The 17,200-nt window shown below is 38.7% G+C and overlaps 2 protein-coding genes across 6 annotated transcripts; both read right to left on the bottom strand.

Moving 5' to 3' along the window:
* Window positions 1-42: 42 nt before the first annotated feature.
* Window positions 43-5,041, bottom strand: LOC136708796 (endoplasmic reticulum membrane protein complex subunit 7-like). Of its 3 annotated transcripts, none has more exons than XM_066683606.1 (6): window positions 4,663-5,041; window positions 4,462-4,581; window positions 3,897-4,035; window positions 3,117-3,197; window positions 1,659-1,813; window positions 43-309 (listed from the first exon to the last, which is right to left on the bottom strand). In XM_066683606.1, the coding sequence occupies exons 1-6, from the start codon at window positions 4,929-4,931 to the stop codon at window positions 303-305; spliced, it is 771 nt and encodes a 256-aa protein (XP_066539703.1). In that variant the 5' UTR covers window positions 4,932-5,041; the 3' UTR covers window positions 43-302. The 3 variants fall into 3 exon arrangements, with proteins under 3 accessions (XP_066539703.1, XP_066539721.1, XP_066539712.1); XM_066683624.1 differs by having other exon boundaries at window positions 1,644-1,813; XM_066683615.1 differs by lacking the exon at window positions 43-309 and having other exon boundaries at window positions 672-1,813.
* Window positions 5,042-8,092: 3,051 nt separating this feature from the next.
* On the bottom strand, window positions 8,093-16,708 carry LOC136698537 (dual specificity tyrosine-phosphorylation-regulated kinase 4-like). 3 transcript variants are annotated; one of them, XM_066673431.1, is made up of 19 exons: window positions 16,550-16,708; window positions 14,890-14,982; window positions 14,504-14,587; window positions 13,945-14,028; window positions 13,442-13,525; window positions 12,900-12,983; window positions 12,388-12,510; window positions 11,951-12,065; window positions 11,563-11,726; window positions 11,329-11,465; window positions 11,033-11,173; window positions 10,659-10,797; window positions 9,984-10,062; window positions 9,727-9,899; window positions 9,428-9,488; window positions 9,208-9,331; window positions 8,924-9,091; window positions 8,512-8,575; window positions 8,093-8,232 (listed from the first exon to the last, which is right to left on the bottom strand). In XM_066673431.1, the coding sequence occupies exons 1-17, from the start codon at window positions 16,607-16,609 to the stop codon at window positions 8,950-8,952; spliced, it is 1,887 nt and encodes a 628-aa protein (XP_066529528.1). In that variant the 5' UTR covers window positions 16,610-16,708; the 3' UTR covers window positions 8,093-8,232; window positions 8,512-8,575; window positions 8,924-8,949. The 3 variants fall into 3 exon arrangements, with proteins under 3 accessions (XP_066529528.1, XP_066529529.1, XP_066529530.1); XM_066673432.1 differs by lacking the exon at window positions 16,550-16,708 and adding an exon at window positions 15,541-15,585; XM_066673433.1 differs by lacking the exon at window positions 16,550-16,708 and adding an exon at window positions 15,453-15,558.
* Window positions 16,709-17,200: the final 492 nt, after the last annotated feature.

The following is a 17,200-nucleotide window of genomic DNA, read 5'->3' on the forward strand; positions in this document are numbered from 1 at the left end:
AAAACAAATGAACCGACATACATGTCAGGTGGTTTTATATGTATTTTATTGATATATGGGAGGTTAGTGGCAGTGTAAGATCAGAAAAAAAAAACTATTACGTTGCTATTGGTATTCACTCATTTATTTAGTTTGTCCTTGTAAGCCGACACCGCACAGGCTGCTGCTGAAGCTAACTTTGCTGGACTGTCCCTCACAGTCCCTCTGCTGTGGCTCTCTCACACTCACCACTTCTATTTTTAGCCTTGACTCCTTCAACTTCCATAAGAGTCAGCCAAGCCAGTTACCTTTTAAAATACACACTAGGGCCTTAAAACACACACACACACACACACACACACACACATCGAGGAATATTGTAAATCACATAATCAACAAAAATTAGAGACAGCAGTGTAATAAAGTAACAATATAGTTGCACATTATAATGATAAAAGAAACAAAATAAGCCAGCAGTAAGAGTCATCTGTTTAAATAAATTAGGAAAATAAAATATTAGTAAACACATAAATGTGTTTACATTTCGCCAAGTTAAAGCCCCAGGGAAAATAAAATTAATACAATACAACAAAAGTTTTAATGGAAAAGTAAACAACAACAACCCAGAACACTCCTCAAAAAAAAAATAAAAAATTCATACAGGCATGGATGAGAAAAATCTGTGTCTTCTTACTCCACAGAATAGTTGTGATTGACAGCCCTCTATCACGGACTTGTATGGAAAGCAATATATATTATATATAATATATATTTTATACATTTTATATTATATATATATATATATATATATATAAAATGGTGTAAAATACAGCATTTTAGATATTTTTACACCAACCTGTGCTCCTGTTAATTTAAACATTTGTAGGAGCATTTAAATTTACATAAAGTCAATGTAAAAACATGCCACGTCAGATTTGGATCAGATAGCGAATGCTTATGTAAGTGTTATCAACTATTTGACGGTGTCCTAACCGCAAGTGACATGAACAAGGGAACGACAAAGTAAACAACAGAACTCTCCTATAATAACCATGACAGCTGTTTATACTGGTTGCAGGAGTCAGTGTGCAATGTGGTGTGCCGTTTTAACCACGTGACTAAAATAAAAAATATATCTAGGATAGTATTCCATTTTAGAAAGTATTAACCTGTTTTCAGTACAGTATTTATATTCTGACTTCATGCATAGGCTTGGAGTTTATGGCACATACATTCTGTGATGAGTTATGTCACTCTATTGTATCAATCTCTCCAATTGATTTAACACCCTTGCAGTTAAGAGAAGATGTTAGATATACTTTATATATTTGCATATTATGGGCCCAAAGGAACAAGATTAATAATTTAAAAAAGAAAACAAGAATTTAGGTTCCCTGGGGAGATAAAAAAATAACATGGTCAATAAATAAAAAGGCTGATTTATATATCATAATGAGCCCCAGGGTACTTTAAATTTATTCTTGATTAACAGATGTATTACAGTACCACAGGCATAAACTTCAGTGTCTGTGGAAAGAAAAGCAATGCACTGACAATAGCATAATTTCCTCTTTCAAACAGTAAATACAGATTTTGGCAACTAGTTTCTGTCTTAATCTGGGGATCCAGAATTAAACAATATCTGAAGTAACATATCTCCCTACATAGATAAGCGCTACCTCCTCCGTGGGCCGCTTCCCCTGTGACCCCTGTGACCTCCGCCTCCTGGCTTAGCACCCTGGCTTTTGGGCGGGGCAAAAAACTTGGTCATGATCTCTGAAACATCTGGAAGTTCAGGGTTGGGATTGAGCATATTCATTGACTGTTCCATTTCCTACAAAAGTACAGAAACAGAAGCACAGAAGATACATGTCAAGTGAAGGCAAGCTTTTAATGAAGAAATATGCAACAGGATTAAATACAGCAGAAACACCCTGACAACACTCCAAAATTGTTATCAAATAATGTTAATGCCCAGCCTTGAGTGACGTTTTTAATATGGTGAAATATTCATTAATCGTCTGAAACCGCTTATCCAATACAGGGTCGCGGTGGGTCCGGAACCTACCTGGAATCACTGGGCGCAAGGCGGGAACACACCCTGGAGGGGGCGCCAGAACTTCACAGGGCAACACAGACACACACAAACATTCACTCACACCTACGGACACTTTTTCAGCCACCAATCCACCTATCAACGTGTGTTTTTGGATTGTGGGAGGAAACCGGAGCACACGGAGGAAATCCATGTGGACACGGGGAAAATACACCAAACTGCTCATAGACAGTCACCCAGAGCGGAACTTGAACCCACAACCTCCAGGTCCCTGGAGCTGTGTAACTGGAACACTACCTTCTGTGCCACCGTGCCTCTCAATGGTGAAATATTACAGCATAAAAAGCATAATAAACAATTCATTAATGATAATATTAATCAAACTGTATAGTTCAGTAACAGCAGGCATTGTATACCAACTTAATTAATTAATTCATTCATTATCTGTAACCACTTATCCTATTCAGGGTCGCGGTGGGTCCAGAGCCTACCTTGAATCATTGGGCGCAAGGCAGGAATACACCCTGGAGGGGGCGCCAGTCCTTCACAGGGCTACTAACTTAATTATCAAATCTTATTCAAAGAGCATTAATACAGATTTCAACTGATGTGTGGTGAAATGTGTGAGTATATCAAGTATTTTACAAACAATTTGAAGTATAGGACCTAATAGTTGAGTAATTTCTCCTGAAAATCTTGAGTACATATTGAGTATTTGTCCTAATATTTTGATAACCCATTTTTGCAAGAGACCCTTGCAGGTTCACACTTAGATTGAAGAAAATGATAATACATCCAGCCTATGGATAATCACTAATTGCATGTTAATGTTTTAATATTCCATTAAGAATATATATAAAATATCTTTTTTTTTTTTTTTACATAGAAAATGATTCTGGTGAAGAAAATGATAATTTAATTATAATGTGCATGTGGGTAAACTCATACAACAAGAGAGTATAACATAGTTTAAGATATAAAGACACCGTTCCTTTAGAAGTAACAACTTCTGAGCCAATCTAGGATTCATCTAGATAACTTGTTCAAAATGAATGTATGTAATGTAAGTGGACTTGCATACCCTCCTTATCCCAGGGTCGTTTGTGTTGATGACCTTTGGGAGAAGAAGGATGATTACAAGAGGGAGCACCATCATTAAAACCTGAGGAAAGAGCAGAAAGTGAACTAAGACCCCATTTACATGGATCTACACAGATATTTCTTTTATATGCCTTTCGTCTGTGTTTTGGCTGCCTGTCCACTTGAAAACTGCATTTTAGGTCACTGAAATGTCTCCCAATGTCGAGATTTTTGAAAACACTTGTCTCTGAGCGTGTCAATGAGGAAAATGGATATTTTCTGAAATGCTGATGGCACACAAAGCTCCTACCTCCCTATATAGTGAGTTACAAAAGTCATAGAACTACAACGTATACATGCAAATATCACTAGATTTCAGATTCCCACATATGATTAACATCAAGGATGTTGTATTAGACATTTGTATTATTATTATTAAGCTCTGGATTCAGTAACTTCATGACTTGGGTAGTGCACTACATAGGAAGTATACAGTGGTTTGAGATTGAACCTTTGTGTTTTTCCTCATGCTTTGTGGTGTTTTGATGTCTCTCTTGAAGAGGTACTTGGGGACCCCTACTGGACTGGTAATGATAATGCAGCGAGAGAGCAGAGCAGACGGGCAATTTACAGTTTTTAAAACTAAACACATCCGTGTGGACGGGGCCTAATATTATTACGGAGGCATTTCATTCTGAGGAGTCATCACAAGAACACCATGTCATTTACTACTGTGACTCTAGATATATGGACGGAATACGTAACAACAAGTCAAGCCTACCATAGGATTCATCAAGAAATCTGACCAGCCCCAGGTCTCTCTCTGTATGAAGTAAGCATGAAGTCCATTGCATCTCATCTGAAGTGGGTAAGGCAACTGGACTACCTCAGATGTCTTGATGTAATTGACTCTGCGTGCTCTGGAAGTGTAAGTACACAAATATTAATCAAAAATAACATAAGACTCCAACTATAATGACTCTTTTAACAGTATGCAATTAATATGTACACTACCAGGCAAAACTCTAATATTCTACACTCGTTTTATTAACTCCTCTGACCAGCACTGCATGCTTTGTCAATGGTCAGGACCCCCAAAGAACCAGTGTGATTTGTGTGCTGGATCATTCTCAGTGTGTAGGTTGTTAGAGTGTGCAATGTTTTTTCGGCATGTGCATTTTCTACATTTAGGTTCTATATTTTGGGTTCTATATAATTGTAGTGCAATCTAGTAGAGTAATATCAGCACTGTGCTTGTTACAAATAAATTGGATGAATTTAATAAATACAAAGAGTCCCTCAAAATGGGAGTGTACCATGTGGTCACATTTGTATAGTGAATGAACCTCATTTTGCCCTTGCTTGTAATATCCACTCTCACAGGCTCGAATCTGTAAAGAGGAGAGGAAATTTGCACCACGTATGATCCAGAGGGAACATCATTCACTGTGAAACTGCCATCCAGTCTGGAGGAACACAGAAATGTTCAGTTTAAACATTGTACTTTATCTCCCTGTCGTAATTACAAAGCAATTATGAAGTGAAACCTAATAAATCCAACGTGCTCCTCTCCATCCACCAGCACCAAAGAGGAAGGGACCCAGTCTTCTGTCCTCACTCCATAAACAACAGCTCGGCCTTCAATCTGAAACTTATCCAGAGTTACAGCACGGTCGCTCTCTCCTAACGCCCCCGCCTCAGGCTCCACAGAGTCCTGACTCCACACAGCCTGCTGGCCGCCGCATAAATAAGGCCAGAGTACCAGCAAACTCAGACACAGTGAGGACAAAGACCCAACGGGGCACTTAAGAAACATCCTCACTGTCGCTCAAATAAGTTAACAAGAAACGTTTTTATGGTTAGCCAAACATAAAAGCCATTTCGTTGAATGTAGACCCCCGTGTTTTGACAGATCGCTAGAGATTCGCTTACCCGTCGACTCTTTGCTCGGTTCTTTGACTCGGATCCTTGACTCTTTAGGTGAATTTGGGAACCGACTCGCATTGAGGCTCTAACTTACTTATTTATAGATAAACAGCTGTAGCTGATAGCTGTATCTTAAAAAAACATACAAACAAACAAAAACTATGAAATAAAATTCATTTCAAAGCATACACCCCTGTCATTCAGTCTTTCTGGAACATTCTCACTGATTTATTGTTGCATTAACCATTTCATTCCATTAATAAATAAATAATTCTGTAGACATAATACAAAAATAATATTTATTGAAAAAAACTTTATCAATAGCATACATTAAGATTCAAGTCTTCATTTTCACCTTGATTAAATATTACCTAAAATAAAATAATTATAATATAAATCGGATAACAATATAGGTGCAATGCGTAACTATAACAAGCTAATCAATGTAAAAGGGGTGGCATGGTAGTGTCATTGTCACACAGCTCCAGGGACCTGAAGTTGTGTGTTCGAGCCCCATTCCAGGTGACTGTGAGGAACTGTGTTTTCTCCTAATGTCTGCGTGGGTTTTTGGGGTGCTCTGGTTTCATCCCACGATCCAAAAACACATGTTGGTAGGTGAATTGGCTATTCAAGTGTCCAAAGGTATGAATGTATGAGTGAATGTGCGAGTGTGTGTCATCCTGTGAAGGACAGGCACCACACCAGGGGGTTTTTCGCGACTTTTGCCCAGTGATTCTGGGTAGGCTCCAGACCCACCGCGACCCTGAACTGGATAAGCACTTGAATGAAAAATTAATAAATAAATAGTCAGTGTAAAACCAAATGTTCTCCTGTTCAGTTACATTGTCATACAATAGACCTTTTTCTTGGTTTACATAATCAGTTTATTTATAAGTGTCTTAGCTACATTGAGATGTGGTAATCTAGGTATGATTTGGGTTTATTGCTCCCTGGGCTCTACCCGAGTATAATTCATTGTTACTTGAAAAAGGTTTGGCAGAGTAAACATCATTCAAATTTAAAATATAATATTCACTCCTCAGCCCATACAGTGTGTTTGAGAATGGAGCTGCTAAAACAGGCTTTTAGGAATTCCTTCTTTTTTGATGTCACAAAAACAATGTTAACATTAGGTTCAAGTGTATTTGGGTACATAAGGTGAAATCTGTGTTCACTCTATAAAAATCGACTAGAGGTATATAGACATAGCACAAAAAGTAAGGAAATTGGTGTTTGGTAGATTATTTCTTTGTTGTAACAATGCTTTTTGGCAATAAACCTTATAGCATTGGAAAGCTTGTTAATGTCCCTTTTAAATGGTGCCACATTTGTAAGGAACATGCATTTGTGGGATGAGCAGAAGAGCCCAGTATGAGGTTTGCCCCCATGAAAAATTTGCCATATCTTCTCTTATGCTTTGTCTATGAAGATTGCCCTTGCTGAGAAGAGAACATTCCTCTTGGGCTTGTAACATAAGTTCCTCATAGGTTCAGATCTCCTTTTTAAATCAGGTACCATAAAGGACCATAATTAAGAGAGCAAGGGCCAAAACCAGACCCATAACCTCATGCCACTTTAACATGTGTAATATAGGTGTGCTCAGCTCTCCAGCTACAATTCAGATGAGTTTGTCACATTTAGTTATGAACATGCAGGTCACTCCCAAAAACACTTGTGCTTACACAGAATTTGTCTGGCTTTATGCAATATCCTGAACAACTATTTAAAAACAGGAGCAAGTATTAAACAGGAAAAAGGTAGTAACTTTTACTTAAGCAAACTAAGTAGAAACTGCATTATCAAAAAAAAAACAAATTATTCAAACTGTAAATGTATTATTATTATTATCCATCCATTATCTGTAACCGCTTATCCAATTCAGGGTCACGGTGGGTTCAGAGCCTACCTGGAATCATTGGGAGCAAGGCAGGAATACACCCTGGAGGGGGCGCCAGTCCTTCACAGGGCAACACACAAACACATTCACTCACATTCTACGGACACTTTTGAGTCGCCAAACCACCTACCAACGTGTGTTTTTGGACTGTGGGAGGAAACCGGAGCACCCGGAGGAAACCCACACGGACAAGGGGAGAACACACCAACTCCTCACAGACAGTCACCCGGAGCGGGAATTGAACCCACAACCTCCAGGCCCCTGGAGCTGTGTGACACTACCTGCTGCGCCACCGTGCCGCGCCTATTATTATTATTTCTTCATTTAATGTTGTTACCCCCCCATTTTAGTCAGTTTATCAGTTTTATGCCATTATTTGTAATGCTTTAAAGTATCCAGACATCTTTTCTTAGTAATTAATTATTGTAACCTAAAGGCCACCCACTGTGAACATACACAATCAGTTGCACAAACATATGTTTATGAGCAGGACTGTGCTTAGTCAGAAATATCTCAGCAAAATAACCACAAACCCTTACATTAGATACAATCACAATTTATGAACAAATCAAATCAAATTTATTTATAAAGCGCTTTTCACAACTGATGTTTTCTCAAAGCAGCTTCACAGAATTCCAGTAAGACCCTCAAGTGAGCAAGCCAGTGGCGACAGTGGCAAGGAAAAACTCCCCCAGCTGAGGAAGAAACCTTGGGAGGAACCAAGGCTCACAAGGGGTGACCCATCCTCCTCTGGTCAACACCTATTGGCAATGTTGTACATCCTGGAATAATCTGTAAAGAGAACAAACACACCCCACATCAGTAGAGGACAGAGTGCCAAGTGTTCTTGATATGCCATGAGATTTAAGCCTCAAGATTCTCTGACCATGTAACACACAGTGGGCAATCCCACAATGAAATGTCAAATAATTTCTCTTTTCATCACCTCAAATGTCATGGGTCCAGTAGCCTATCTGGCAAACTTCTCTGGGCATTCTGCTTCACTGGCTCCTATTGGTGGGAGACGATGGCTGGAGGCCTCCATCTTGATTCCTCCACTAGAAAAGGAGCAAAATAGTGTCATTGAAATACACCTCAGACTTTCTCTACGTATACATGTATCTCATCAAATTCGTGTTTTTCATTTGATAAGAATAGGTAATTGAGTCTGAGGATTTGGGTTTATCGTCTTGATTCCAGGTGAAGAACCAGCTGCAGAGAAGTTTTCTTGACCAGCTTTCCTGTTGACCCCTTTGACAAGCCTGAGAAATTTAGTGGGTGGTAGTCCAAGCACCTGAAATATAAAAAGAATAGAACCACTCTGCATTCAGAAGCTGGCTTTCTCTCAGTACGTATAGGTCACACCTCCCTCATGTTTCATTCTCTTGCAAAGTCTGAAAAACCTTTACATCTGAATTTACTGGAACAATAGAGAAGCTTGAAGAGCTTAAATAACAAATGCATGATTTTACAGATGCATGATAATTTTGATATAAGGTCATATTTAAATATAATGTATAAAATTGTAACCAAAAAACACTTTTTTTATAGAATTCAGAAGAGGTTTCCTCACCATTTGCTAGCTCTCCAGTTTGCGTGCTGGAAACCAGTTGAATCTGTTTTTGAAGCCTCAGTGTCTGTAAATGAGTGAAAGAACAAACTGTCTCATGCTTGTCCTTCTCTTTTCTCTGCTCATGGCAGAGGCACCTGGAGTATTTTTAGACAATGGAGAGAACTCCATACATTGAAAAGCATGAATAAAATGAGGATATTGCTCTATTCCTGCTCCACTGAGATGAATATATATATATTTATTTATTATTTTACTGGTAATGACTCCATAAACAGAAATTTGTTTGTTGAAAATTTAAGTTAACTTTAGCAAAAGAATTTTAGTAAGAAACAGCATGATTTTTAAAGATGTCAATACTCTTGTATCCAGGGAGCAGAGAATTTTTGTTGACTGTATGAACAAATGTACTCACAGGTCCAGCATTTAAGGGAGGCTAATTCAACATCGCTTGCGGGCTAAGCCCGTCATCCTCCCAGGATTGGCTGGTCGGCTGTTGGATTCAGAGTCGGTTGTTGTGCCACCCTGAATCCATGGATGTCGCAAAGCTTTCTCTGGGGTAAGTCTCATCTTGGGGTCCCACCTTAAGGGGTTAAGTAATAAAAATGCACACATGCCTCATTAACCCAGACAGAGATTAGGCAGCAGACAGAAAACAACAGATCCCTTTTTGAATAGAACTGTTCAGTGATCACGTACATCAAGCAGTGTTTGATAAATCCCACGAACTTCAGGTCGTCCGTCTTTAAAACACTTGCCAGATCTACAGAGCCGGGCTTTCGGTTGTTGCCCTCGGTTCTGTAATGAAGGCTTCCGTATGCATCTTAGAAAAAAAAAAAAAAAAAAAACATACCGCTCAATATCATATCCTTGCCTATTATCGTGACACATTCTTATCCTTCCCACATGAAGTGCTCACCAAAGAACTGGTGTCTCCTGAGGCCAGTCTGAAGAACGTAAGCAGGTGGTAGCCCAAGCACCTGAAATATACATTAAAACACACACACACACACACACACATCACATAACATATAATGTTATATAAAATGTTAATGTGCTAAATAGTGTGCCGTATGATCATGAGGCATATTGCCCATAAACTCAAACAATATTACCATTTTCAACTAGCTCAGAGACCTCTCAGATACTGAGAAATGTGATAAAACTATTATTTATTATTACTACATATATAACTAGAAAAGCAATGTGTGTCTTTACCTCAGCGATACGTTCAATTTGATCTTTCTCATCAGCTCCGGGAAAGAGAGGGCTACCCATATGGAGTTCAGCCAGGATGCAGCCCAAACTCCACATGTCGATAGCGCAGGAGCTGGTCTGACCCAGGATTAACTCTGGAGGCCGATAGAATCGAGTTCCGATTCCTGTGCGCGCTAAAGACCAAGATGTAGATGTAAAGATTAAAAAAGATATATTGGTCCATACATGTACAGGTATGCAAAATTTGTTTCACTCACCTCTGAAATCTTCATAGTAGCTGCATCCAAAATCAACCACAGTGACGCCTTGGCCGTCTTGTGACTCCACGATGTTCCCCTTTACACATAATTGTGATGTGGTCAGCTGTGTATTTATTAAATCATTTTTCCTGTTTACATTTTCCCTTTTATACAAGACAAGTCTCTTTGCTGCACATGGATTTTAATCATTTTATTGTGTGTTGTGTGTTGTTCAAACGAAGAAAATCTATAGCAGCCTTCAGCAATACAAACTCTGTGTGCTTGCTCACTCATGTGGAACAATTCTGTTGTTTTATATAATGATAGAAAATTTCCATTTCCTTATTTTGATTTACAATGTGACTCTGCCAAGTTCTCTGAAAGTATCACAACTAGGCCTCAGGGCTGATAGGTTTAACAGTGAACACAACATGAGCCATTCTTAATCTATATAATCTGGAACACCAGATTTAAAATTGATTTTAAATGATGATCCAACAGACTCCAACATCCTCAAATGGTTTTTAAACATCAGCGAATGTTAAACAATGTGAACATAGGACAGAAGAACTGACATGATGTATCTATGGATGTTACTAAAGTTGTAATCGTTGTGTAAGTATATTTTTGTATATTTTATGAATGATCTGATATCGTGAATATTCTGATACTGTTGGCTGTGGTGGTACTCACAGGCTTAAGGTCACTGTGGACGATCTTGTTCTCCTTCAGAATTTTCAAGGATTTTAGCAGCATCTGAGCAAAGTGGCGCACCTTTTCCTGGCTGAAACCTTGAGAGCCTTCCTTCTTTATTTTGTCATGCAGGTTTTGCCTGAGCAGGCAAAAAGGAGTAATATTAATTAAGGACCCTATGCTGCAAAAGGGGATACCTTGTCGAGTGGTTTCCAACACTCATCCTGGAGTTCCTCTGCTCTCTACATTTTGATGTTTTTTTTGCTGATTAATTATTATTACAAGCCCTTCCTAAAACAGGGTGGATGTGTATGTTCTCCAGGATGGGGAACAATTAGAGTAGTATAAAGCTGTGCTCACACATATACACTCACCCCATGAGATCAAAAGTGAAGCACAGGTGATTGCGGAAGTAGAAGAACTCCTCCATACGTATGACATTGTAGGCACTGTCTATGTTCTTGCTCCGCAAATAACTTAGCATTTTTTGCTCCACTGTTCCTTGTTTATGGTGACTAAACACAGGCAAAACAACACTCAGAAAACCATTTTAGAAAGTACAATGTGCAAGCTAGCAATATATACTGTATTAACTAATTAGCATCACACTGCAGTCATCAATTGCAAGACGTCATAAAGGTAAAAATATTATATGACCAAACATAATAACCTTGGATTGTTTCGAATTATTTTGATAGCCACCATCTTCTGGGTTTTGTGATCCCGACACTTGAAGACTTGGCCAAAGGTTCCTTTTCCAATGAAGCCCAAGACTTCATAGCGGTATGCTAAGTGGTCATGAATCACCTGAAAACATAACAACAACAAACTTGATCTCCTCCCCTTAATCTACTGAAACAATGGATGGTATTAAGCTTCTTGTAGAAATAACCTAGAATCCCACCTCTTTGTAGGCACCATGCCTATCATCATAGCCATGATTATGGGCCTTGCCAAGACATCCATGAATCTTGTTGGCTTTCAGTCCCAGGTACCAAATTTCAGAGTACCCCAAAACCTCTTGCTGCTCAAACACAGTCAGCCTCTGCCCAAAGTTCTTTTGTACGTCTGAAAGACATACAGAAAATGGTAAATAAACCTTTTTGATTTCATTTCATTACCTAATTAAAAGTTTCCGAGACACTTTTTGTGATGTTACAAGGATACAAATGGAAGAACATTATCTATATACAAGAAAGACCATAAGAAATCTCTTGCAGCCGAGGAAAAATTCACAGACTGGCTTTCCTATTCTGAGATGCTTCTTAAAGGTAGACTCTACATTTTTTTACCTTGTGGACGCATGGGGAGCAGATAACACTTCAGATTCCTCTTGTGCTGCTGCATAGATGATGGGCAATCGAAGGCACTGCTCTCTGAAGGGTTCCCCTGAACTGGCCTTGTCTCCTTATTGTTAATATTCCACAGACAATGCACATGAATCAGATAAATGTGCCAGTGTTGGCCAATAAGAACACTACTGCATATATTTGCATATATCACACACATATTGTATGTATGTGTATGTATACATGTCACTTGTAACAGTCCCACTGTGAAGGAGATGCATCAACTTATTTAGTTCTCTTTAATACAAAGTTGCAGTTTTGTATAAATTGAAATATTTATAATAAATTCCAGTGGGATGCAAGTGATGCGTGTCGGATGCTAATTATTTTAATTGTGATGGCTTCAGTGTCTGTAGAAACCTGGGTGCCAGGCTACTTACAGGATTCAGACGTTTGTGTGTCGTCAAATGAGGCAATGTACCAAGTCCTTGGAACTTGGGCTTAGCAGAGGCAGCTGGCTGAGGCTTCGGTTTTTCTTGTGAAAGTTTGCAACATCCATTGTTCTACACAAAGAGAAAATGTAAGTGAGTGCCCAAGGCATTACAATCACATGTCTAGCCTGCTATTCCATCCACACTCACAATTACATTATATACAAAGTATACCTATTTTAACTGTACAACACTGTACTGTAAATATAATGAGCCTCATTCATGAGACCTTCATAAAAACATGAACAAACTGTATGAAAACTTTCAGTAGTGCATTTTAATAATATTTATTAACATTTATTTACAGTTCAGTCAACTCAGATGATACGTTTAGCATCTTTCAGACATTATAATAATCCTGACGGTCTTTCAAATTAGGGAACTCTGATGGATGCGTGACATGTGGTAAAGGGAATTTTTACAGTGATTTTTATCGCTTCATGAATCAATGGACGTCTTACCAGATTTCTTGTCCAGCCTGGTCCCAGTTGAGCCTTCCCAGCTTCAGGATTTTTGAGCTGAGGAAGGGCATCAAGCTTCCCCGCCTGTGGAGGTAGATGAACACATCAGTGCAAGCGGAGATAACTAGAATAATTATAAACCCCCTCACACTGAAATCAAATAAGGCAGCAATATTGTTGATGCCGCAAACATGCCAGTCAAGGACAATGTTAAGCAGAGTATCAGCTGTATACAAACCAGTGGACAGGTAAATGAGGCTATACACTGTGAAACAGAAAACTGTGTATTACGAGGATTTAAATGTATCCCAGTCTATAGAAAGTATCCCAGTTCAAGTTTGTCATCTTTGTTAATGGCATAGAGGCTCATGCGTTGTAGTTTGTGTCAGTCTCATTCAGTACTATTCCTGAAATATGCAGGAAACACCTGAAAGTGTTAAGAAATAATTCTGCCAGTGAAAGATTAGGGAACTCCTGGTGGGGGGTAAAGGGAATTCCTTGCAAGTGGGTTTTACTCCTCCATGTATTAAGGGATGTCTTACCGGTTTTCCGGGATAGCCTGGTCCCATTTGAGCTTTCCTAGCTTCAGGCTTTTTAATCGGAGGTAGGACATCAAGCTTCCCACCCTGTGAGGGCAAATAAACATAGTTCAGTACAAACTGAGATGATTGAAATAAAAATAAAAACCTCTCACACACACACACACACATAACAATAGGCAAATATATATCGTTTTGTTTCCTCATTTCTAATATTGTCTTTGTACTATTTTGAATTAAAAATAGTGTTAAAATAATTTGCACATCATTGCACTATTTTTATTTACAGTTTTCACAGCATTTCAACTTTTCTGCAAATGGGGTTGTGGGACCATTTATTCGGTGTTGTGTCAGTTTCGTTCAGCACTATTCCTGATATAAGCAGGAAACACCTGAAAGTGTTAAGAAATAATCCAGCCAGTGAAAGATTAGGGAACTCCTGGTGGGGGTTAAGGGAATTCCTTGCAAATGGGTTTTACTATTGCATGTATGAACGGAAGTCTTACAAGTCTTCGGGGACAGCCTGGTAACAGTTGAGCCTTCTCAGCTTCTGGTTTTTTAAGCTGAGGGAGGCCATCAGGCTTCACACCCTGTGAGGGCAAATAAACAGATCATTGCAAGATGAGATAACTAGAATAATTATTAACCCCCTCACACACTGTAAGTCACACACACTGAAATCAAATAAGGCAGCAATATTGTTGATGCCGCAAACATGCCAGTCAAGGACAATGTTAAGCAGAGTATCAGCTGTATACAAACCAGTGGACAGGTAAATGAGGCTATACACTGTGAAACAGAAAACTGTGTATTATGAGGATTTAAATATATCCCAGTCTATAGAAAGTATCTCAGTTCAAGTCTGTCATCTTTGTTAATGGCATAGAGGCTCATGCGTTGTAGTTTGTGTCAGTCTCATTCAGTACTATTCCTGAAATATGCAGGAAACACCTGAAAGTGTTAATAAATAATCCAGCCAGTGAAAGATTAGGGAACTCCTGGTGGGGGTAAAGGGAATTCCTTGCAAGTGGATTTTACTATTGCATGTATGAACGGAAGTCTTACAAGTCTTCGGGGACAGCCTGGTAACAGTTGAGCCTTCTCAGCTTCTGGTTTTTTAAGCTGAGGGAGGCCATCAGGCTTCACACCCTGTGAGGGCAAATAAACAGAGTAGTACAAGATGAGATAACTTAATAAAAATAAACCCTCTGACGCACTCTACGACACACACACACACACAAATCAAATAAGGCAAATTTGGTTATCCTATGAACATGCCACTCAAGAATAACACTTAGTACGGATTTAGCTGTGTACAAACCAGTGGACAGGTAAATGTGGCTATACACCGTGAAACTGAACACAGTGGACTCTTAATGAGAGGTAAAAGGAATTCTTTGCAAATTAGCTTTACCACTGCATGAAATAACAGACATTTTTTCCAGTCTTACCAGTTTTCTGAGATTGCCTGGTACCAGCTGAGCCTTCCCAGATGGATGTATTTTAATCTGGCGAAGGGCAGGAAAGGCATCAAACTTCCTACCCTGTGCAGGTAAATAAGCTGAGATCAGTAGTTGCGATAAATTAAATAATTATAAACCCACTCATCAACTGTTAGCACATATTCATCTGTTTCTGCAAAGAAGTGTAAAAGAAATGTGGCTATAAACTTTGAAACTAATCACAGTGGACGACAGATTAGGAGTATAAATGTATATAACCAGTGTTAGTGTGGTCTATAGACCCCTACATAGTGCAGTAATAAGACTTGAGATAATTCAGACTGCACTTACACCAGAAAAGTTTCAGTGTGATATCAGATAAAAAATCCAGAAAGTTGTATCAATAAAAACATAAGAGCTTTAAATGTCTCCGTAAAAAGTAATTCAAACCAAAAGTGTGTTAAACTATATTCATAGATTTTAGTTTACGGCTGTTTACACACAGTTTAAAAACATACATATTTCATAAAACAGAGACACAAATTACAATTTATAATGTTAAAAAAACACACAATCATAAACAAAACTGGCCGCTACAACTCCTTCAGTCCCGTCCGCCATTTTGCAGAGTAAACTTGGAGCTCAGAGAAATCGTTGTACCTTTGCCCAAAATGTGTGCATTGGTTGTACCAATAAGTGAACGGTGCATTGTGGGCAATGATACACTACTAGGGTGACCACGTCTGAGATGGTGAAAAAGAGTACACGTGCAGACTGACCAATTAAATGTTTACAGAGAATGTTATCGACCAATAACCGTAGCGCTACAGTCAGATCGTCCAATCAGAAGATTTTAGGCTACTTCACCACTCCCCCGTCTCACTCAAGCGAACCAATCAGAGTAGGGGAGGTCGGGACTAGTTTGTGAACGAAACGCTTCTCAAAACTCTATGTAAACTCTAGAAAAACTAAATCCCGGACGTTTGTGAAATTCCGCCGGGAAATTTTTTTAAGTCTAAAAAAGAGGACATGTCCGGGTAAAAGAGGACGTCTGGTCACCCTATACACTACATAACATTATATTTTTACCCTAATGAAACAGAAAGCCATAAATGACAGTAGAATAGTTGCTGATCACTCAAACCACATTGAGAGGTACTTGAAGGAAACCCACACAGACACATGAATAATAATAATAATAATAAGTTGCGTTTATACAGTGCTTTTCGAATACCCAAGGTCTCTTTACACAAGGAGACATAAAAAAGTAATTAAATAACAATAGAAAAATGATAATCACACACTAAATTCCTTTGTGTGAGTTGAGGGTGAAGCTCAGGGCCCCAAGACCCTAGAGCTTTGTATCAGCTGCAGCGCTGCTCTGATGCCCCTTTTGTTTTATTACAATACTTTTATTTCTAAAAGATGCTAAAAATGCTCATATTTATACAGGATTGTGATTTTTCTCATATATTCTGAGTGAGGATCAGGAATGATTTACTTGTAAGGTGCCTGACACTTGCTGAGCTGCTGTATCTCATGTTTTTTTTTTAATTAAAGCAATGTACCAGTAACCCATTAATTTGAGGTGTTTAAACTTTTACCTGTGTGAGACATTTTTGTTACTGAAAAATTTTCCCATCTTTAATAACAAGTTTAGTGACCCTACCTTTGCAGGAAAGGTAGTCTTCTCCTGAGCCTTTTCCATTTGTCTTCTGGAGGTATTCATCCAGGTATTTTAAAGTACTTTGATAACTCTGTTTCACAACTATTTGTGTCAAGCCGTTAAACAGGTGTCTGACCGATGATCATTCTGAAGCTGAACGTTCAGCGGCACCTCTTATATAGAATGAGTTACGTTTGTGACATCAACTGTGACATCACAGAGGCTGTTGGTTTGTGATGTCATTGAACACTTCCAGAAGCTTCCAGAAAATACCATCGCTGTGTCCATTTACATACATGTTCATTGGATGTATACTAACTATCAACGTGAAAGCAATATGTTATGTACAAATCAACTTTCATAAAGGGCAAAATAGCTCGAAACTGGCGCTAAAGGGTTGAACCTGCGCCTTAGTTCACAAAGATCGCCAGCAGATGGCGACAACACTACACAGTAAAATACTGTTCAACGACACACTTATTATACTGTAATTTATAACTTATTAGAAGAGGTTCACAGTCATTATTCGTATTTTTATGTAACACGAGAAGAAAGGTGAAAAGAAAAACAGAAAAATGGCCTCCCAAATCACCCGGAGCCTATGAATTTCCTGGATAATCAAATCCTTTATTTCCTGTCAAGGACCAAACTGAC

This window comes from Hoplias malabaricus, chromosome 1 (assembly GCF_029633855.1).
Source record: "Hoplias malabaricus isolate fHopMal1 chromosome 1, fHopMal1.hap1, whole genome shotgun sequence".
Lineage (NCBI taxonomy): Eukaryota > Metazoa > Chordata > Actinopteri > Characiformes > Erythrinidae > Hoplias > Hoplias malabaricus.